General features: G+C 42.4%; 1 protein-coding gene across 2 annotated transcripts in view; it reads right to left on the bottom strand.

Moving 5' to 3' along the window:
- The window catches only part of ptch1 (patched 1), a 49236-nt gene that overhangs the window by 8388 nt on the left and 17894 nt on the right, over positions 1-22954 (bottom strand). For both annotated transcript variants that reach the window (XM_040050372.1, XM_040050371.1), the window contains exons 3-17: positions 21661-21850; positions 20769-20838; positions 20565-20656; positions 19297-19492; positions 19042-19163; positions 16902-17049; positions 15398-15529; positions 15125-15280; positions 14677-14775; positions 13436-13561; positions 10400-10518; positions 9195-9855; positions 8383-8692; positions 6613-6755; positions 1486-1669 (exon numbers count right to left, since the gene is read on the bottom strand). In XM_040050372.1, coding sequence (XP_039906306.1) covers positions 1486-1669; positions 6613-6755; positions 8383-8692; positions 9195-9855; positions 10400-10518; positions 13436-13561; positions 14677-14775; positions 15125-15280; positions 15398-15529; positions 16902-17049; positions 19042-19163; positions 19297-19492; positions 20565-20656; positions 20769-20838; positions 21661-21850 — 2748 coding nt within the window. The remainder of the gene's footprint in view (positions 1-1485; positions 1670-6612; positions 6756-8382; positions 8693-9194; positions 9856-10399; positions 10519-13435; positions 13562-14676; positions 14776-15124; positions 15281-15397; positions 15530-16901; positions 17050-19041; positions 19164-19296; positions 19493-20564; positions 20657-20768; positions 20839-21660; positions 21851-22954) is intronic.

Here is a 22954-nt window from a genome sequence, read left to right as displayed (position 1 = left end):
TGTCTATTCTGATTAATTCTCATTATATTCTGATCATTTCGTGTATCTGCAGAAATAATTGAGGCTCTATATCCAAACCACGAATACCAAGGCTTTCCATCCCTAATGCAGCTCTGTTCCAAGAGAAGCTACGTTTACAGACGTATGTGCATGTGTGCGTATGTGCATGTGTGTGTGTGTGTGTTCTGTGGGGGTGGCGGAGGAGAGTGAAACAGACCTCCATTGACTCAGTCCTGGACAGCCTGTGGCCCAGCCTGGCTAATGAGGGCCTATCAGTTCCAGACACAGCAGACTGTCAGAGCTAACGATGATTCAAGGTAATTACAATGTCAGAATCACTGCCATTACCACACCCTTAATCCTAGCACCACCACGCAAGGCACAATATAAATGTGTGATCACGTATATATCTGCCTGTCATGATGCTATGGAGGCATAGTAGGTGCTTACAAAAGATTTAGAAGTTGCTACATTTAGAAGTAACTTTGCAGTATCACTACTAAAGACCAGACTACTAGACCAGTCTACCGCCTATTTTTTATCTTATAGAACATGTTGTAGTATTGTCTAATGTTGCTTTGAATGTATTCATTTCATAGTAAGTGTAGGGTTAGATGGAAGAGCTTGCTAACATGGTATGGCCCACTATAGTCTCAACTATAAATTTAGATTAGAACACCTGCGGCTTTTGGCAAACATAGATCTGCTCCGGGGGTCTCCAGCACAGCCAAACACTTCATGCAGCTTATCCAGTCACGTCCCCCCGCTGTCAAGGACTTCCTGCTTGTTATCCAATTGTGCTTCCAACCCAAACCCTGTCTCTCTCTCTTAATTATCCAATCATCCCCCTTCCTTGTCCTGTAACACCTTCTTACACCAAATCACAGGCTAGAGTCAAATAACAATGTAAGTATATTTTTTATGTGTGTGTGTGTGTGGTAGGGAAACGAGAACAGGGTGGGTGCTGTTTTTGGGGTCGCTGAGTTTTAATAATGTGTGTATGTGTGTGTAATGCTAGAGCCCCATGGTAGTCAGGATTATAGCATTTACCACAGGCACTATTAAAAGAATAACAGCAAGTTGTGTCTTGGTCCTCGGGTTAGCAGAGTGAGCTCAGTCATGCACAAATGCACACATATTGCAGTGGTACAGTAAAGTCTAATACCTCACTTAGAGCTAAAAAGGACCAATAACTCAAACCACAAGATGTGAACGTTGCTTACATGCAGCCGCTGCCTTATGGAAACTGAAAAAGTTGCAGCCGAGACTCATAAACCTCACAAAAGTTAGGCATAAAATTTCAGTAAGCAGATAATAAATGCAGTATGTTTGGCCGTACCTTACAGTAACATTTCAAATTAATGTGGAGCTGGATTACCGAACTTGTTGGAACTAAAAGCAATATTATTTCAAATTTCTTCCATTCTGTCGCACTACTCAGTATTCAGCGGTAAAATAATGTGAACATAGGGCATGCAGACTTACTGCTGAGGCGTGTCTCGGGCATGGAGTCGGTAGGGTCGTGGAGCCACTCGTGAGGGTGTGGACGAATGTTAGCTTGTGAGGCAGCATAGGCCACAGGATCATTGCTGACCCAAGCTGTTAGGTAGATGTAAAAAGCTCCGGGATTGATGATCCCATCTGCATCCACAAGCCTCTGGCGAGTCAGCTACAAAACCCACAAACGAGATGAATTAATGACTGTAATATTAGACTTATAGGTTTTGGTATAGCCTCTTAAATTACAATTTTCAAACACATAATTCATCGAATGCATTATGTCATTCGTCTGTCTACTACACCCAAACAAACCGTCAAAATTTGAACTGAAATGGAATTATTAGAAAATGGAAAAAATTTAATTGAGGGGGGAAAAAAAGTAGAAAAAAATTGAAGTGCTTGCGGCTGTTAAGTACACGCTGGAAATGAAGGTATTGTAGAAATAAGGGATGTTTAACCATAACATTCTACAGGTGAGCTGACCACAGAAATGCTTATTTATACACACGCATGAGCGCAAGAGAACGGAGCAGCTTTCAAAATATGAGTCAAATATTAGCCCCTCTCTCTTTCCAACCAAAGAAAAACCAACAAGTCAGACACTGGTTGCCTTTCTGAACATTCCCGTACTTCTGATCACATCTTCCCAGAATTATCATGCCACATTAAAACATGGAAAATGTTGAATCAGCTTCTCCCTTTACATATAGTAGATATTGGCTGGCCAACCTCAGACCCAACGTCCTGACCACTCTGAATAAATTTCTAAAGGAAGCCTTGCAACGCTCTCCTGTCAAGAAGTAGCTGTTGCTGCTGCCTGTAGAACCAAGCAATCTGAGCAAGGAAGCTTTAAACAGGCATTCTGGTTATTTTAGAGCTGTGCAGGTTGTGTTTTGAGTTTCTGGAGTTGGGCACTTTCAGGTGAACAAAAACATAAAAGTATTTTTCTTTCTAATTGGTCTTGTTAGGAGAATAAGTGCAATGAATGCATTGTTGACTTTGGTAAGGTGGTCCACCACTTTGGTCCAGGCTAAATATCTCAGAAACATAGTCAAGGCTCATTCATTCAAATACTGAATCTGTGTGACTTTATGAGCTACTGGATCATCCATCCATCCATCCATGGGGGAAGGAAGCAGGTAGTGTGGGAGTAGCCGGAGAGAACTCACACAGATAGAGGAAGAACATGAAAGGATTAGATTCGGACTCAGGACATAAAAATACAAAGATTGACGTTCCCCTCAGTAGAATTTGAATAATACGTTTATGTTTTATACAGCGCTATCAGGTTCAAATTGCAATTTTCTCATATTTTATTACCACAATACTGAAAAGCTAATTACCCGTTTGCCTCAGCGACATAGCTATTTAGTTACTGTGTTAACATAAGCATGATATTATATTTTAGCATCCTGGGCTAAACATCATTGCACCATTGTATTGTACCACTTTTTGTCTGTGCATCCAGGCGAAAATGGTACAAGTAATTACATCACATCAAACTGTCAAAAGGAAATCCAAGTTGAGTGACAACTCAACTTGGATTTCTTTAGGATAAACTCTCTGAGGCACTTTGTTTATCTTTGTGAGCGTGTGAGTCTGTGATTCTGCCTTATTGCACTCTTTTATTCAGCGTCATTTGCCTTGATGGCAAAAGTCCGTAGGTAGACGCGAATGACTGTCTCACTAAGGGCTGTTAGTTTTGCCCTCCCATGTGGAAACAGGAGTGTAGTCTAGCATTGCTACCTCCTGAGAGGTAAAACCATTACTGCGCACCACTCTGCCACTCTCCCTTCTAGGAACCATAAATCCCTCTTTCACAGAGGCAGGGAGCGTTCTGGGGGTTAAAGCTAGACTCGTGGGGTTAGGTACAAGAAAGGAGTAGTTTTTTTGTGGTGGGGGGTTGGGAGAGAAAAATTGCTTGAGTTAGCGTAACAATAAAAAAATTGGCTGGAGTCCCTGAGCGCGTCTGTGTGCAGTTAACCTGGTTGTTAACACTGAAGGAAATGCCACCCAGCAAATGGAGTAGAGCTATAAAAATAACACAACATCTGTACAAATGTTCCTCACACTTGGTTCTCCTGACCCCTGTGGGTACCCAGAATGCCTGGCGCCACAGATGGACCTGCCCTACGAAGAAAAGAGCTCTTGATAATGTTAGCATGGCCTTTCTTAGGACTTATCTCGCACGCCACAGATTTTTTAATTGCGATGCAAATAGCTTTAAGCCACACATATAAGGAACAAATGGTCACCAGCACAGAGTAGGGACAAATCAAAAGCAGAACACCTCTGCACAGATCCAAAGAGTGGCATATCAAAATAAAACATCTAGCTATGCAATTTACCAGGGATGTTGAAGATCTGGTCCTCATTTTAAGGAACAAAAAGGAAGCTACTGCTCAACAAGTACACGCACACAGAAAAAGGAGAAGCACACATTCAAAACATACAAATGCACACACAGAGCTGTCTAAAAGAAACCACTTGTTTCCAGCTCCCTCAATGAAAGAGGACACAGCAGTGGAGAAAAGGAAGAGAAAGGGAGGGAGGAAAAGACAGAGGGAGTGAGAGGGAGAGAGCGAGTGGTGGTGCGAGCTGGAGTTTGTGAGCAGGAGAGAGAGACAGCTAGATTCCAGTGGATCTGGATCGAATTTAACAGCAGGATACTCAACAACTGTATGTCTTCAAGCTGTCACGGGAAGCCCAGGCAGCTCTGCTGGCGGCCCCCACGCCTCACGGCAAGTACACTTCTCTCACAGGCAGAGGAAGTGATGTCACGGGGCCGCACACCAGGACTGGCCCTGTTTCCTGTCAGCTAGATAACTGCTGCAATGGAGTTTATTTGGATAAACGAATAGCCATAAGAGCAAAGGGGAGAGGTGGGCAACCCTTAATAAACATCTGTAGAGCTGTATGATTGGAACACAGAGTTGCACAAATTCTAAATACAAATAAACAGGAGACACAGAAGAGCTATGCGTCAAAGTTAATCACCCTTGATGAAAATGATTTCGATGTTGAAACGGACATGGCTTGTTTTGTGTTTGAGGTTTGCAGATATTCTGGCCAAGAATTTTGTTTTTATATTTCTCCAGTTTCTTATCTTCTGTTTTCGCGTTTTCCTGCCAAAGAATGCAGCCATGCATCCACATATGTTGTTTTTTGGAGGTGATACTAAACTAAGAAAAGCACTCAATGCCCTGTTGAAGCTGAGAACATTTACCCAGCTCCACAAATGCAATTTTTCCCCTCATTTCCTCCTGTTTCTCCCCCAGACTTTCACATTATCAGGTTGGTATCTTTCCACTGACATACAAGAGACCTGATTTAATCTTCCTCAATAAGTTCCTGTCTCGACCTCCTTCCGAGACCCAAGGTGCTCAAGTCGCTACACTCGAGTCACTGCTGGACATCAAACACTCATTCGGTGGCACGCAGGAGACAGTTTCAACAGCTCAGCTGGAGTTTACCACATGATTCAGATAACATGCTTTGTTGTATACTCACTTTATGGCTTAATTTTGCACTTCAGCTTCACCAATGGCTGTGCAAACTTTTCAGAAGCTCATGGAGAACTACTTCAGTACCAGAGATGAAGCTAAACTTTCATGTTCTGCACTCAAACCATAAATTATCCCCTTGCAGACTTTCAAGCCACATAAAGAAGAAGCACCCTTTTTTCCTGCAGATCTTATAAATATATCAGTTGTTTGCATGTTGATGTGGATTATGGAATTAAGTATGTGTAAAGAGGAGACATTTTTACTTTTATGTGCAGTGGATATAGGACTAGCATCTCAGACCTAAACAAATGCAACCAAAACCAGAGTCACCCTGGAAGCCTTGTGTCAGCTCATAGGGCTATCCATATAAGCAATAATGACATTAGTTTATCACACTCTTTGTCCTTCATGGCTTAGAATGTATTAACTGCAACAGACAAGCATTTCTATACCACACCAGTAAACCTCAACTGCTCCTCTCAGAAAGTAGTTTGACGAAGTAGACGCTATTGTTTATATTAGAAAAATATGCAAATATGTTTTAAAAATTTAGTTCTCAGTGAATCAGATTCAGGTTTCTACTTAGAGCCACAGAATCCAGATTAATTATTTATAGACACTTTGGGGTTTGCAGGCGTTTTTCTGCACCAGTTTCAGCCATCCCAGCCTCTCATACTGTAAACCGTGGCTGGAAGCACTGACGATGTGTCAAGCTGAAAGACTTGATGTTTAAGGGAAACAGCTCACTGTCGAGGCCCTGCTACACGCACATCTCATACACACACACCCACAAAAAAAAAAAAACACACGCACACTGACAAATCGTTTAAATGAAGAGTTAATAGGTTTTTCAGAGTCAGGCTGCAGCTCCAGTGAGAGCTTTAAATTCCTGAGCTCGGTAAAGTCATCACACGAACACAGACAGAGAGAAAGAAAGAAAAATATGAATAGTCAGAGATGGTTTTAAGCTGGGTGTGGCTCCCCTAGAGTCATAACAAAATGCACAGATATGCATACACATACAGCGTCACAAAAGAGCTTTGAAAGTGGTGGAAGCATCTCTCAAGTCTATTATCAAGTTGTAGTCCATGTAATACAGTCTGCATGGTCTATGCTTACATAACATCTGCACATACTTCCTCATATAATGCAAATCAAGCTGCTAACCCAACATGTCCACACATCTTTTGAATTGCAGTGTACCATTGACAGTCAAATAGCCAGACAATAGACACTCAGATAGCCAGGATTTCATTCATCAGGAACCAGTTCACTCGCAGGCTAGTGCTAACTTCCAGTATTAGAACTGACAAATGAGAACAAGATTTCTCTAACGCAACAATAAAAGCTTACCGAGGTGTGTTCATCCATCTAAAGCCTTTGTTTCAGATCAAAGCTTTGTTTTCTTTCAACAGTTTGCACCTGGGCATTGACCAGGAAGCTTTTTTCATGATCTCTGAATTATTCTCCCCTTTCATCACCATAGCAGCACATTCAATTTACATCTGATGCATTTGATAGACGGATGAGCTTTTATGTGTTGCATTAATGACAAGAGGAATCGCTTATCCACTTTTAATAAATTCAATTTAAATCCTAAACGTACCAGGTTGAAGTTGATGGGCTTGTCCCTGCGCCCTGTCTGCACCAAGAGTTTATATGCTAGGACGCCATCATCAGAGCCATTCCTATAATTGTTGTGGGTGATGCGGCCAGCCTCCCAGTCCTTGTCAAAAGCCTGCTGGAGACCTGTAGGAAACCACAGCAAAACACACTGGTTAGATGTGGATGTTTAAAAAGGTTACATGCCTTGTTATCTTCATTCTCCCACTGCAACACACAACAAACAATAACCCAACACAGTAAATAACACAACACCCTAACCTAACCCTAACTCTATAATAGGCTTGATTGATTTAATATGATAACTCAGTTCCATTCTCAACCACTAAACATGACTTCAAAAACAGAAAATCTGCTGCTTTTAATTCAAAGAGATCGTTATGGGGCTTTATCAGTAACATCTGTCTTCTTTTCTATACTACTCTCTGATCCATATGTGTATCACTCCTCTTTTCTCGGCTCTCCCCCAAGGCCCATGCTGTGGTCCGTCTGTGGGAGATGTTGTTTTGGGTCTCGTTCCTTGGCCTGTCTGGCTCCAATTTGTCCCACCATTGCAGAGAGCAATATCAGACACAGTTCTCTCTCTCTCACCCACACACACTCCCTGTGTGGTTCCCAGCCGGCTCACACACACACACACAGACTCTCACGATGTGTTTTATCGTTAAGTACATTTCCTCACTGAGAATTAAGCCATTCATAGATTGGGCTGACATATGAAAGAAAATACTGTTCACTGATACTTTGCAATTCTGTATGAAACAATAAATCCATCCATCACTCCATTCAAAATTAATTTAAAGCGTTGTGTACCGTGTCTTACGTGTCAAATATTAAATTTTTATCTAGACAAACAAACAAAAACACTAGAGCAGGCAGTACTGGTTCAATACGTGCCGATTTGCACTGACAACATATTTGCTGCCAAAGGTTTTTGAATATTGTACATTTCCCAAGATGAAGTTGAAAAATATTGACTCCCACTATACTCTTCGCCATCAATCCTACTTATGGAAGAAACAAGTGATTTTAATCAGCTACTGTCAGTGTCCATTTGTGCAGTCCCTCCTACTTCTGAACTCCTGCCTAACATCTTGTTTTCTGTGGATTTATGTCAAAACACGGAATAAAATTGTGATCTCAAAATGCTTTCATGGGAAAGTAAATTATTCCCATGCCTAAACTATCCTGAATAGCAAAGTTAAATAAGCAAGGGTAAAATTTCAAATGAACTAACACTGGCTCTACACCATTATGCCACATCTGACCCATTTTATTCTCAACCAGAAGGTGCAGTTTATGCCCATACCTGTCCACACTCATTTCATACCCGAAAATTCGAAAGGAATTTATGATGTGGACACAAATGATTAGTGTCACTAACTCAGCATCCAACCACATGTGAAATATGACCACAATTTCCCGTTTAGCTCCCGAGTTACAGAATTAAAAATCTTATAGATCTTACATCGAAGTTAACCTTTGATATTTTTTTCATCATTTTATCTTATTACCTTAAAATTACTGATTGACACAGTAAACTTGACTTTTAATCGCTGAATTCTGGTCATCTTTGAAACCAGGTGAACTTTGACGCTCATGAGAAGATTATGGAGAGCCCAAAATATGACACCTCCAGTCATTGGTGTGTTCAGTGCTGAGCCACAAAAATTTGACATATTCAGTTTTATTCACTGTTTAGGTCGGGTTGAGGTGGCATGTGTACGTCAAGCTTAAAATTACTTAGATTTACCTTGCAGCCAGTCCCTGAAGTAATGAAGCCACATGTGAGGCAGCTGTCCATTTTCCTCCTTCAGCACGTAGCGAATGGTGTGGAACCTCTGGTGGAGCTGGTGAAGCAGTGGCTGGTTTTGGGCATAATCGGCGCGCTGTGTTACCACATACATGTTGTAGAAGGAGAAGAACTTGAACTGGGCGCCGAGAAAGTCGTACTCGCTTGTCTCCCTTGGTACAATATCTGTCAGCTCCAGGCCGTCCCTCACTTGGGTGGTCCCGTATAAACTGACTCCCAGCAGGCAGAGGAACAGCACAATCACAACCACCTGGAATCAGAGGGATAAAGAGACAGCTTTATCAAAAAACAAATATCCAATTAAAACATCTGCCTGTTTATAAGCTGTTTTTTGATACAATGTAGCAAAAGTGCTACTTTTTCTTTTTTCTGCAAAAAGTAAAGTGCCGGATTAATGCCTTGCAGGACTACGTGAAGCAATTTATATATAAAAAAAAAAAAAAAGAAGAAAGAAACTGAGGAACATTTTGTAATGTCAAGTACAGACCACCACATGATTTCAGTTCTGGAAGGCTTTAAAAGGTCTGGCCACCCACTGTGTGTCTGTGTGTGTGTGTGTCTCAGATAGGACATAACCACAATTTCCACCCCCGATTTCCTCCTTCCTTACACACTCCGGTGACTAACCCTCCCATTCAAATTATCACCACAGTGAGTCAGCACACAAACCCACTTTTACCTCATACAGAAGCTATTCCGCTTGTTTCTTTGTCTCCCTACTCTACAGAAACACAGAGAGCAACTGAACTCACCTTGGTGGTGGGCTGCAGAAGGAATGGCGCATAGTGCTTCTCAGCAAAAGAGGCCAGGGTCCAGCGCGAGCAGGGGGGTTTGAGGCAGCGTAGGCCCAGTGAGGCTTCTCCAATCTGGGACAACAGGTCCCGTGTGGAGCTGTTGTTCTCTGGACTCTGGCCAGTCGATGAGGCTCCATCACCCTGAGCAACTGAGCTAGCACTTGGGGTCGATGCAGCAGGAGGAGGTGCGGGATGATGATGATGGGAGAAGCTGGCAGAACCTCGAGACCCCCCATTATTCAGGCCCCCACTGTTGTTGTTGTTGCTGATGTTGGCGTGATTGCTGCTACTGTAATACTCGTTGTTACGGTTGGTCCTAGCTGGAGCTGGGTTGATGGGCTGCACAGAGATTTGGGATCTGGGCTCAGCTGTGGTATAGAAGGCCTGAGTTCGGGGGTCGTACTCCGTCCTGAGCTGCACTGTGGACTGCATAGTGATTTGGGTCTGCTGAGCAAAACCATGGCTACTGTAGGAAGGAGGGGGACTGCTGTAGCTTGGGGGAGGCATGTGATATGAGGGAGGAGGGGTACGATATGATGGGGAAGGGCTGTAGCGACTCCCTTCTGTCCCATCCAGGTACGCCTGTGGCTCCATCTGAATCACACGATTGGAACAAGGGCTGCAGACATAAATACGATGAAACACTGTCAGGCACTGCTGTGAAACAAAATTTAAAACCAGACTTAACGGGAAAAAAAAAACATTCCAGTACGTATGTACAACATCTGATTTTGCGAAACAGTTAAGTGTTGCATTACAAAAAATATTTATTAGCCCTATGTTATTGTGAATCTTCTCTCCTTTGCCAGCAGCATGAAATATAGGGCCGGGACCCAACCGTGGAATTTAATAGTGTGTGTACACATCTGTACAATAACCGAGCCAACGAGCATGCCCGGGCTGGCAAGCAGACTGGCAAACTTTAATGAAGACTGGAAAAGATAAACATACAGTCAAACAACCAAGCAGTCAGACGGAAAGAGACAACTTTCGCAGTAATTAGTTTTTAACTGAGGGGGATTACGGTGAAGATATCTTTAAAGATAGCTTTGTGCGTACACGGTTCATTATCATGGAAGAGATCGGTGGAAAACATAAAAGGACGAACGGTAAAGCAATAAGCGTCTCGTCAGATATGAAAGAGCGTCTTTGTGTGTGCACACCTGTAGAAGCAGCAGAAAATGTCAAAACGCCTGTCCTCTCGCCGATAGAGATCCATGCTGAGGATGGCAGGAAAGATGAGCAGCACCATGGCAAAGTTAAACACCACCACCACTGCAGCCTGCAAGAAAAACAGAAAGGTTATTTCAGGTGAAAAAACCCAAACAAAACTGCTTTTCATCAAGAAAAAGGATCAGATTGACTTTTTTTGTAGTTGCAAACAGTGGGAAAAAAATACAGGTGATCATATGCAGTGTAGACAGTGAAGATGTGAAATGATATGTAACATTTAAAAAGGGCATTTTGCTGTAAATTTAACTGCATTATCATCCATACACATGCTGCAACTTACAAAACTACTTTGAAAGTGTATTAAATGAAAGAATTACTGTTTAACAAAAACAGTGTTGCTCTGAATATAAATCAGAATAACACAAGCTGAATAGGCTCAAGTGAGGGAAAAATTGCCTTTCAACACATTTCCAGTTCCTTTCAAGGCAAAAACACTGAGTGTGCAGAGAAAAAGTGAGGCATATGTATGTGTAATAGAAGCCAGTACAATGTTGTGGTTAAGTATTTGAAGGTGGTGCACTAGAGCAGAGGGTGGGGGTTGAGGTTAGGTTGGGGCCCTGCCCAGAGTACAATCTGGATATTGCGTAGTTGCCAGACCACTACACACAGACACGCACACACACACAATCCCGTGTGTGTGCCAGACCACCCAAGGAGTCAGAGGCCTGCGGGGCCTGAGGTGATGAGCAGTCGCTGTGGCTGTACAGACAACACACACACACCCCTTACAGACTCACACAGAAAAATGCACATAAACACACATATCTGTCACCTTAAAAAACGTACAGCCTCCTACTTAAACCACACCATAACACCAACCAGACACAGGCACACACACATCCTCGCCCTCCCTCATTCCTCAGCTCGCTACTCAGTCAACGAGAGAGATATAATGTCAATGAAGGAGACGTGGAGAAAGAAAAAGCTGTGTAAGTAGAGCAGAACAATTAATTCTCAATTGGCCCACTAACATCCAGACAGATACAGTATGAGTCCACTGACACACACACACACACAGTGACCGTGAGCTGACCCCAGAGTGGGGATATTTATCATCACATCTGTTTTCTGCACATGAATGTGTGTGTTCCTCTGTGTGTGTGTGTTTTGCTGCTGTTATCAGGACAAGATTCCTTTTCTTATGTTTATACTGATAGGAGGAAGTGAATGAGACATAACGCAGGAGCGCGCGAAAGAGCAATGAATCCAAGGTGGAGTCGACCATGGGAAGTGTTTAATGCTGATAAAGAGACGCACACATACACGCCAACACAAACTGCAGGCACTGACACAAGGTTGCGGTGTGGATGCACTCGATAATAAAAGATGAGTATCACCGTGAATGTCGACTTCGTGAAGTTTTACCGTCTAGCGGTAACAAAACCACTAGTGTGAAGTATGCATGGTATGCGTATGTGTGTGTGTTGAGCATGCGTCTTTTCCAATGTGCGTGTGTAGAAAACGAAGCTCCATGGATTAGACCCATGGGGTAAATGGATCATGTTTGACAGACTCTCTCTACTAAAGCCATCAATCCACACATGCTAATATTGTACTCAATGTGGCAACATCTTACCTCACACTGTGTGTGCATGCAAGTGTGTGTGAGTCTATGCATGTGCGTGAGGACTAAAGAGCAAGAAACAGGAGGGGGAAATCACTTAATATTTTCATATAGTCAGTGATACATCACTTATTTAACTGCAAATACTTGCAAATGCGTATTACAACAAGTTTTCATAGCTTCCTTATGCAAAATATGTGTTGAAATTCTCAGCTGAATGCTTTTATTGTGTGTGCTTGATTGTGATGGTTCAGTGGTACAGTGGACTGTACTTCAGGTACTCTGGCATCCTCCCCAAAGGCCAGAGTAAGTTAACATAAGTAGTTATTCCTATTCTGTCACAAAAGTATATTTGAATCTTAATGAGTGCCTTTTTGTCTTAGTGGCAGATTGGCGTCCTGTCTTGGGTGAACTAACCGGCTTTTGTGATCATCCATTTTGGCTTGCTAACCCACATAAGAGTGCCTCTGACTATAAAGATGGTGTCAAGAAAACCTTATGTAAACAATAAAACAGAAACTCTTTTGGGTAAATAAACTGAACAAACCAGATTTTTGACAAAATGGCAAAACCTACACTCACATTAATGGAGGGTCACCCATGTGATTAAAGAAGATTAAGGTGATCATCAGCCCAAAACTGATTCAACACAAAGGTGAGATGTCAAATTTGTTGTTGTTGTAACCATCACTTTTTAAAAAAATGTATGTAGCCTTTTCTTTCTCTATCCATCTGGTTAGTGCTGCAGTGACTCAAACTTCAAACCAGAGATTTTTATCTGACCTTATCCTCTCTTTAGCGCACGTATCGCTATGACTGACTGTTTAAATGAATTAGGAATTCATTGATTATTGGAGGCATTTTGTACTAGTTTTCGCTGTTCTGGTGATGTCTGTAATTACTGACAGATGTTAGAGAAGTCAGAGCTCCCCTCTCGTGTTCCCCCACCTTTGCTCGTACATTCGCTCACATGCGCACATGCAAACATCTAGGCCATTGCGTTTCAAACCTCCCACACAGATACTACAACTCCCCACACGCACACATGCACATGGATGTGAGGGTATGTGAGTACACAGACGCGCACACACACTCGCAGAGGGATTCAGTTACGTGGACCTCAGCCACAATCTGGACAGACACCGGGCCCACCACTAAACAGCCTCAAAGAAGGAGGAGGGGGGATTTAACAAAACGCACACTCCTCCTCATGCACACACACAAACGCACACAGACGTACACACTTTCAATGTGATGAATGAAATCAATAAAACAACAGTCTGGAGAAATCTGGAGCCAATGAAGACGGGAACAGGACTATTAGTAAGAGAGAGGCCCCACACGACTGAACTCTCACACACGCACACGCACGCATACAACCCTCACTCACTAGCCACTGTACCTGTAGAGAAAAGGCTCTGAGCGCTGGGATGGGGATGAGCGCTGCCATGAAGAATGCTGTGACATTGCTGATGGAGGTAAGAGCCACACTGGCCCCTGTCCTCTTCAGACACTCCCCCGTGCGATCCTTGTCGAGACAGAAAGAGAAGTTGGTGAGAGGAAAAGCAATGAAACTTTTGATCAGAGTTTAGCCAGAGGCACATGTGTAATACTGGAGATTATGTACCATTATCATGATACTGATATGACTGACAGTGATTACGATGTTTCTTGAAGCCCTGAAGTGCTTAAATAATCCACCTGGGCCTGTCTACTTCTGTTTGAAGTAACGGAGGACAAAGCCGACAGAACAAAACAACGCTTGGTAAAATCACTGCTGCTGAAAACTTGTAATATAATGCGCACAAAGAGAACAGTGATAAACACACAACTCTAGAAGACTTTGGCGGCAACTGTGTGAAGATCTAAAGACGTGCAGGACCACACAGAGAGCGTCTGCAGGCATGCGCATCTTTGTGTGTGTGTGTGTGTGTGTGTTTGTGTGTGTGCGCATCAGACAGGAGAGATCAGGTTTGGCTCTGTTTAGTTTTCATCTCAGCCACACAATAGAAGCTCGGGGATGAGGGAGGCATAGAGACGAGGGCTTGAACGAGAGGGAGGCAGGGGAAAACAAAAACAAGCAAATACATGCCTGTGTTTTCCCCTCTGGAGATGAAAAGCTACCACACACACACACACACACACACACACACACACACACACACACACACACACACACACACACACACACACACACACACACAGCCAGTTCTTTTTTTAATGCTATTTATTAGATTCTGTACACTTCATCAGCTAATGGATGAGAAAGCTCTTGCTCCTGGTTTAATCCACACTTCAGACCACACAGAATACTTTAAATGCATCAAATTACACCCTGAACATTTATTTTTTAATTTATTTTTTTATTAGACCCACTCACAAGTGTGTGTGTGTAACTTATCAATCTGTGTGTAAAGCAGAAACAAGGAAGTCATAATCTAATAGAAACAGACATATTAATCCATTTAAAAATGAACGTCTTTAATTCGGAGCATTGCCGAGATAAGAAGGCTGGGTGTGTGGCACATGGTTTGCTTGATGCTACATCACAGGCACAGACAGGCTTTCACACATTCCTCCGCGGAGTAGATAAAACAACAAAGGGGATGTGCAGGAATGGGTGACGGTGGATGTTTGCCTCACCTCGAATGGGATCCTCTTGTTTTGCCCGGTCTCACTGAAGGCATGGGCGAGGAGAAACACATCATCTACTCCAACTCCCAGAGCCAAAAAGGGAAGCACCTGTGGCACACACACCCACAAACTTAATGAGCTCCTGCATGATTTTACCTCAGAGGTTTGCTATTCTAGGGGTAGCCACAACTGCATATTATTATAGATACACACCCATGCAATATTTTTCAAATTCTGGTGCTAAGGTAAATTAAAATGAAGCGTCAAAACCTGTCTCCAGTGTCCAATAATATCTACTACATTATCTTCTGTACATTATTCTGCTGGTGTTGACCCACTTCAATTAGGCAATTTAAGAAAATGATTTTAAGTCTAGCAGAGACTTCAACTCAAGTCTACTAGCAGCTGCTGTGTTGACCTTTAGCCCACTGGGTCCAGTGGCATGGGTGCGAGTTACCTGCGTAGTGGCAGCATTGAAGGAAATGCCCAGGAGGGAGCAGAGGCCCAAACCAGCTGCCACTGACAACGTCACCAGGAGGACACCTGCCAGCCCCACAGCCCCCTGAGACTTGGCACAGTCCCATCGCAGCATGGTCAGGCATGCATAGGCCAGCTAGGCACAAACAGCAAGCAAACCATTAATCAATCACCCTTTTGTCTGTAAGTCCCTTCTCAGTTTCAAGCAAAGCAGAGAAAAATTGAATAAAATTTTCCTTCCCTCTAGTCTTACCATCAGAAGGTACCCACTGGCCACGCGGATAACACTTATGTCCGAAAAAGACTTGAGAATATCTTCCAGAGTGGTGGTTGTGAAAGATAAGACCTTCTGAGACGAGTTTGCTGACACGCTGTGCTGCACCGCCTGAAGACAAGACAATAGTAAATAAAGAGGAAGAAACTCTTTAAAAAATCTTAAAATAGGATTAAATATCCTATATATACACTATAAAATATATATGTATATAGATTAGAAATAATAAAATAGGTCACTTATAAATGAACTCTTAATGCAGCACCAGTAGCTCCATCAACATTTAAATCTGGTTTACTGACCAGTAAAGCATTTACTGGTCTGGAACTTTGCAACAAGATTTTCTTATCCCTATCTCATTTTCCCTTAATATACCAACTAGATCTGCATCAGCTATCAAAATACAACTAAACCTAATTTTAGCAGAATAGATAATTGACCAACCTTGCTGCTGCTTACTCAGTGGTATCTAAAATGCACATTCTGGAAAAAGGGAATTAATTTTCAGTGATTTAGCGCAAGCTGTCCCTCTTTTATGTAATATAACATCTTCCCCAGGTTTAAATGAACTAAATATTACAGGCTGTCTCTGAAAAAAAAAAGCCTTGAATCAGGAGGCTCTGCAGACAGTATCCTGACCTATTCCCTCTGTCTCTCTTACTATCTCAGGACAGACAGATGGCTTCGGCATTGAACTGCTGTTACTGCTCAGTGGGGAGCAATGACGGCTGACACACATTAAGAAACACGCTCTAGATCACACACACACACACTCGCACCCACATGTAAACTTCCACATGTGTCTCACACATACCGACATATTCTTGCAGACACGCCTAAATGTGAATAATACAAATAAAAAATGCAATTTTTGGCATATTTTTTCACTTTGAAGCTTAAAAAAAAATAAAACTATGTGTTTAAAAATATGATCACATTTTGTTAAAAATCTGTGATTTCTGGACCCAAAGATAAATGACACACACACACACACACACGCACATTCATACACACAAGGTCACACCATGTGGAACAGAGGTTGGGGCCCCCAAAACAAAGACCAGATGATGTCACACATGAGCCACCAATGGGGCCACAGCTGGGAAAGCGATTGTGTGTGAAGTTGTGAGTGTGTGTTCATGTGTGATTGTGTGTAAGTTTAAGGGGGAGAGCGAGGAAGAAAAAGAGAGATATCCAGCACTCACTTAATGTATTCCAGACATGCTCACCCTGTTGCTCTATTGCCCCTCTCTACTCATGAGTGAGAGGAAAACTTTAGTCCTTTACCACACACCAACAGTGGTTTTAGTATCTATCAGGGGCCCCGGCTTTGGATGGGGCCTTCCCATGTTCACCTGTATCCGGTCTGTGATTTACAACGTGGCTATAGAGGACTTAGGGTAGATTTCGCTACTCTTTTCTCTTTCGTTCTCTCTTTTTCTGAATTTTTCTCGCTCTCATTTCTAAATTTTCTGGCCCTTACCTCAGAGTACCGCCTCTGCCAGGCTTCAAGTATAGCTGCAGCCTTTTCTTCATTCCAGTTGATGTGGGAAACCTCATCGTAGCCCCGAAAGTGCTCAAACATCTGCTTGGGAGTCATCAGCTGGAAGATGGTCTGCAAGGCCTGGGCACTGGAAGGGAGTTAAGGGGGAAGGTGGCAGAGAGAGAATGAGGGAGGGAAATGGGAAGGAAAACATGGAAAGGATGAGAGAACAAAAGGAAGGAGGTCAAGACTTCAGTGAGAACATCCCATCTAGAAAGGAAGCATGGGGTGATGAGCAGGCTCTCTGGATTGTGCGAAATAATAACAAAATCAAAACTTGGACTTGCAAAGTTTTAGGCTCTTTGATTCACAGCGATGTCTAACACTCCATGAATATAAAGTAAAAATAAATTAGGTGTTCATCAAAATAATGGTCCCTCAAAAGCATCAAACTAACAGGGAGATGAGAGAATAAGATGAAATCATCCCAGGAAAAAATTTTCAGTTTAATCTCTAATCCCAGAACAAAGAATGTGTTAATTTAAGCAGTAAAAGGGAAAGAAAAATGAAACAAAACCAAAGTCACATTGCCTGGAGCACATTGGATATCAGTCATCATAAACAATGATGCGCTAAGCACATGTGCTGTCTGAGCAAATACTGTTCCATCTGATGTGACTATTGAGCCCAGATGCCCTCAGCCGTGAGACATGCATCATTTCTTAAACCACACAAACTCCCTGTTATTACATGAGCAACTCTGAAGAACGCAAAGTGACATATATGGCATAAAATGCCCCAAATCTCAGTGACCCAAACACAACGCCACAAAGCTAAACTGAATTAAAAACCTGAAAGAGACGGCAAGTTGTTTTAGCTCAAATGTGCACTGTCAGCCAGCCAGTAAATTATATATAGCCAAAAACTACTAATATCAATATCTCAAAATCATATACAAACCCAGTGAGAGGAAATTTAATAAGGATTTAATAAGGATAATTTAATTGTGTATTTACATATTTCCTCACATACATCCTCTCCCTCCCACATGCAAGCTCTCCTTCAGCCCTTCTATGGGTTGCTGATCTTAAGGACTATGACATTGAGTGTAATGAAAAATGCACACCGCTAATGGGGTGATAAATTATGAAGGTAATAAAGTAATATGGCGGATTAGGTAATAATAAAGGACTCTGGACCAGAGTGTAGCTTTTTAACAGTAGTCTACTGAGTGGATTTATTTTCAAATCATAAAATTATATAAACCAAAGCAGAAGACATTTGCCCGTCTCTATGAATGTGTGCTGTGTAATATGGTGATAATCACAGTAATGGTGGCAGTTAGTAAACAAGGTGAAGAAGCTGAGTGCCAGCAGTAACAGCCCAACAGAGAGAGCAGCCATACTACACATATTCACTCACACACACGCAGACACACACAAGCAGCCAGGCACGCACAGACACTCTAATGACCCAACCTTGCCAGGAAAAAACACAACCACAAAACACAAACAACGCACCCCACTGTACTCCGTGACCAGTATGCGTGTTAATGTGTGTGTGTGCGAGTTTGCTTTGAGCATGCATGCATGCATGCACCAAAAGTGCATTTTAGCCTTAAAGTAGGAGGTCCAAAAGCAAAAGATGTTACTGCTGCTGTAGCTGCTATTGAAGAAACTAAATACATTTTTCATTTCTATGCAAATTTCATGCTTTCTACTTACATAAACATCACACAAAAAGTGCCAGACTTTAATTTGTTCCCTTATCATGCGTTGAGCTTGTATGTTGTCGGACGGCATACGACCTAATCTTTAGGCTTTTACCTGATTCTTGTGCTGGAATTAAGTCCACATATCGCTGTATATTTGGACAAACTAGCCAGGCAATACATCACTCTGTGCATACACATGTGTGTGTGAGTGGGTAGTGTCCAAGCAGAGCAGCCAGAGCTGAGCAGGAACAGCTGGAGCTCTAAGATTTCACTGGAATTTGCTAATGACTGCAAGATTTATAGCACACAGCACACACGCAAATGTGCACGTGCTGCACAAGAGAACAAAAAACACACAGTCTGTCCAGACTACGCGCTGTCATGATTACTACAGTGTTTACGAAGAAGCAAGTTCGGTTATGTTACCTGAGCAGGGGTCCGCTGCCATTCTTGGTGGTCCCTCCAACAATCAGTTCCTCCTGCCAGTGCATGTACTTCCTGGCCAGACCATGGCAGCCTCCACTCAGAGCCCGTGCCACATCGAATGGCTGGAGCAATAAAAGCAATAACTGTCAACTACTAATCTCAAACTAAACACTTTACGTTTGACCAAAACATATTAATACCCCACACTTATTGAGATATTCCGAGCCAAAAGCTTGAGGCTTGATGCATGCCCACCTTAGTCGAGTTCTTATTGGGCGCGGTGCGGGGGCAGTCAGGATCGGCTGGGTTCAGGCAGGGTCTATCCATGTAGCCATGCCCAATGTCCGCTTTTTCTAACATCTCCTCAAAGATTTCCACGTGGTTTTGCTGTGGCAACTCCTCAAGGAATTCCTTAGGGTCAAAATTGGTCCACTGCACAAGTCCTTTGCCTCTGCAAAGGTTAAAGGCAAATGTTAGTGTGCTTTTACGATGCTAGGTTTCTGTTCCTAAGAATATTTTTGGATCCCCAAAAAGTAAAATTTTATAGTCAAATGACAATAAAAAATGTTACCTAAGCCATCACAATTCTGATAATGGTAACTAATCTCTTTCTTGCTATGTAATAAGTGGCGATAATTTCCCATCATGCAAAAGCTGAGTTCCTGCTCCAACCCAGACCTCGTCCCTCTATGCTCCCTTTTCCTCACACATTCCGATCTCTCTTTTTCTCTCTGTCATTCAGACGACATTGTATGTGCTTAACCAGGCTTGGGTTATTATTCCCAGCCTCCCAACCAGAACATAGTAAAAACCTTATTTACCATCTAGGTCCAGACACTCACACTCACACAGATAGACACACATCCACGCACTCTGATGATGGTGACTCAAGCTGATACACCTTTACACATCGACAGAAACGCATGTATGCACTGATGAAGACGACGCACAATACGGGCATGCGTAAACACATGCAGAGGTAAAGGTCTGCTGAGTATTACTGTAGCAGCAGGCCATTAGCAACAGAACGGCCAGACAATGGTGTGAGGCCCAGGGCTCGAGAGAAACCATCGCCAGCGATACGCATGCCAGCAACCACTACAATAGAGCCTTCAGAGGGGACGAGTTCAGGACACACACACACACACACACACACACTTGTTTCTCTGTGGTGTTTCTTTAGATGGGTTGAGTGTGTTAGAGCTGCCACTTATAAAAGGGGCTAATGCAAGATCCAAAGATTCACATCTCTTGTCATCTCTTTCTCATTATCACATTGCCACTGCTACTGTATACACTACCGTTATGCGCTGAGCTCAGCACTTTAGGTCTTATTGTCCCAACATCATCTGAATCAGTTTGCCAACTGGCCTCACAGTAAATAAAGCTATTATGTAAGCCCAATTAGGATTTGATCATTTGGCCATAAGCTTGGAAGAGTTTGGTCAATCCAATGATATGTAGTAATGATCACATCACAAATGCAGATTCTGTCTAGTCAAAAAGAGCTTTTAAGTACTTACGGGAGATAGCCTGTTCCAGGCTGGAGCTTAGCCCCCTCCCAGAAGCAGTCCAAAGGTGTGATGATGAGGCAGGGATGTAGCCTTTCTATGATCTAAATGGTTGAGCAAATAATAGAATTGACAAACACTGAAGAAGTAGCAACAATACAGAGATAAAAAGTCAAAAACAGAAAAACTATACACACTGTGCTGGTTGTGTCTCACCTGATTCAGGTGATGTGTTTCTGTGACTACTTCCCCTGATTTGTAGCATAAGTCTTCTAATTTCCATTGTCTGAAAAGGAGAAAAAGAGAGTGAAAAAGTCACTTGGATGAGTGACGAAACTTTTCTCCCAATGAGAACGCTTCGTCCAGAACAAAAGTTTAACTTTTTCATCACCACATAAACACCACGAGTGCACCCAGGATCAACTGAACAAGGAATAATACAAATATATCCTTCATCATTACGAATTTCTTTGTGTTTTGTACACACAGAATAATTGCTATATCTCATCATGTACAGCAATGTATTCACTCAGAGATTACCACTTGAGGTGCATCGATTTGTTTTTTTCCTGCTGATTATAGTGTTGGCTGATATGATTTTGTTTAAATAAGCACAAGAGTTGATAGCATACAGAAAAAAGTTTGCACATGTGCACCACGTTACAGCACCTTTCAGCACTCCTACTCAGACATATTTCAAAATAAATTGTTCCAGCTTGTAGGATAGAGCTTTTTTCATAAAGTAAAAGGGTTACTAAAAAAAATGATTTTTTGTGCCGTTCTGCAATCACACCTCCAAATGCTAGTTTGCAGGAGGGTTACTCCACTGTTGGGATCAGCTTATTCGTTTACTTCCAACAATGTTGAATGAGCTGAGCACATCGTGTCAGCGTTGTAGCTGAGAAATGTTGACTGACACACAAGTAAGAGAATTTATACCTGGACTGGCAGAGCTATAACAGGGCTACACTCACAGATTACTGCCCACTGTGTTAGAATAAAGAGGAAGCCAGATACAGTTATTGGACTAAAGATATTAAACTTGAATTAACTTGTCCAGAATTGGAAAACATGATCCTTAAATACAAAATGACAAGAGGCACGTTACCTGTTATAAAGGTAAACATGAACTCTGCTGGCTCGGATAGCTGACTCCAGGTGCTGCAGGAGCGCCTCCACAGTTAGAACATTGGCTCCCTCCTCCCGCGGCGTCTGGATCATCAGCTGAGGGGTAAACATGGCCTCCTCGCCTATCTTCTGTCTTGTATACTTGAGTTCCTGGTTCACACGCCCGCCAACTTGACAAAGAAGAGTGAAGTTACATATTTAAGGCTTTTGTGAAAACATCCAGACCATTATTGCATTTGATTCACAAAATCTTATTTAGTAAAGTTAAAGGTTAAGAAAAACTGCACGTAAGGGTTAGGGGCCAGAATTGTGCTGGCTTTGAATATGTGCTTAAAAAGTCTGTGTTTTTCTGACACAAAGGCACAAATATCTGCAAAATATAGACACAGTAAAGGTTAAAACACTGACTTTCCTTCTGGTTCTTCAAGTAAAACAGGAGTACAGCTGTCTAGAAAACATCACACTACTACCAGATCCATTCCAGATCATGCATACTTTTTTATTTTAATGCATTATTTTGCTCTGAACTACAAGATAATAATAATGCACACACACAAACAGCATGGTGTGCTATAAAGTCTGCGACTCACACAAGAGATCCCCTGCTCGTTCTGCAAAGCAGACCCAAAGACATTGCAGCCTGTCTGTGACATTATCTGACTTGTATCTTAAATACAAGCACTCTCCTCACAGTGAGCTTGTAACACTACAATGGCAAACATCCCAAGTCCTTTGAATCCACAAAAGCAGCATCACCTCAACAAATCCACATTTCACAAACAGCTCAGTGTTTCTCCTCAAATTTGCTAACTTGTCAGCAGCGCCAAAACACGTTGTCTGCATTTGTGTGTGACACTAGTGTGTGTGTGTTTGATAGAGAGAGGCTGTCTTCCAGGCTTTGCTCTCAGTATCGTGGTGAGACTAAGCCCTGTGCGTGCGCTCTGAGCCCTGAGCTAGCCCGAGCTACAAAAGCAGCCTTTCAGACCCTTTAGCTGTCCAGCTCCACCCAAGTACATCCAAGGAAAGTCTGGCAAAGTATCCCTCACAAACACACACGCACACACATAAACACACACATGCATGCAAACGAATGCGGGCATGCAAGGATGGGCAGAGATGGGCAAAATTATAAGGCAAATTAAATTTTAAAAAAGTACCAGAATTGATTACGTTTTGTGTTCAGGTTTAAGATTCATGTGTATTCATATGCATCCCCCAGTTTGGTGTGTCTGTTTCTAATTTACGAGCTGATAATTTGAGCCGTTCAGCGAAAG

This window comes from Simochromis diagramma, unplaced genomic scaffold (assembly GCF_900408965.1).
Source record: "Simochromis diagramma unplaced genomic scaffold, fSimDia1.1 OVJJ01000131.1, whole genome shotgun sequence".
In the NCBI taxonomy this organism is placed as follows: Eukaryota; Metazoa; Chordata; class Actinopteri; order Cichliformes; family Cichlidae; genus Simochromis; species Simochromis diagramma.
The sequence above is the reverse complement of the archived record's forward strand: the minus strand, read 5'-3'. Positions and strand labels throughout refer to the sequence as shown.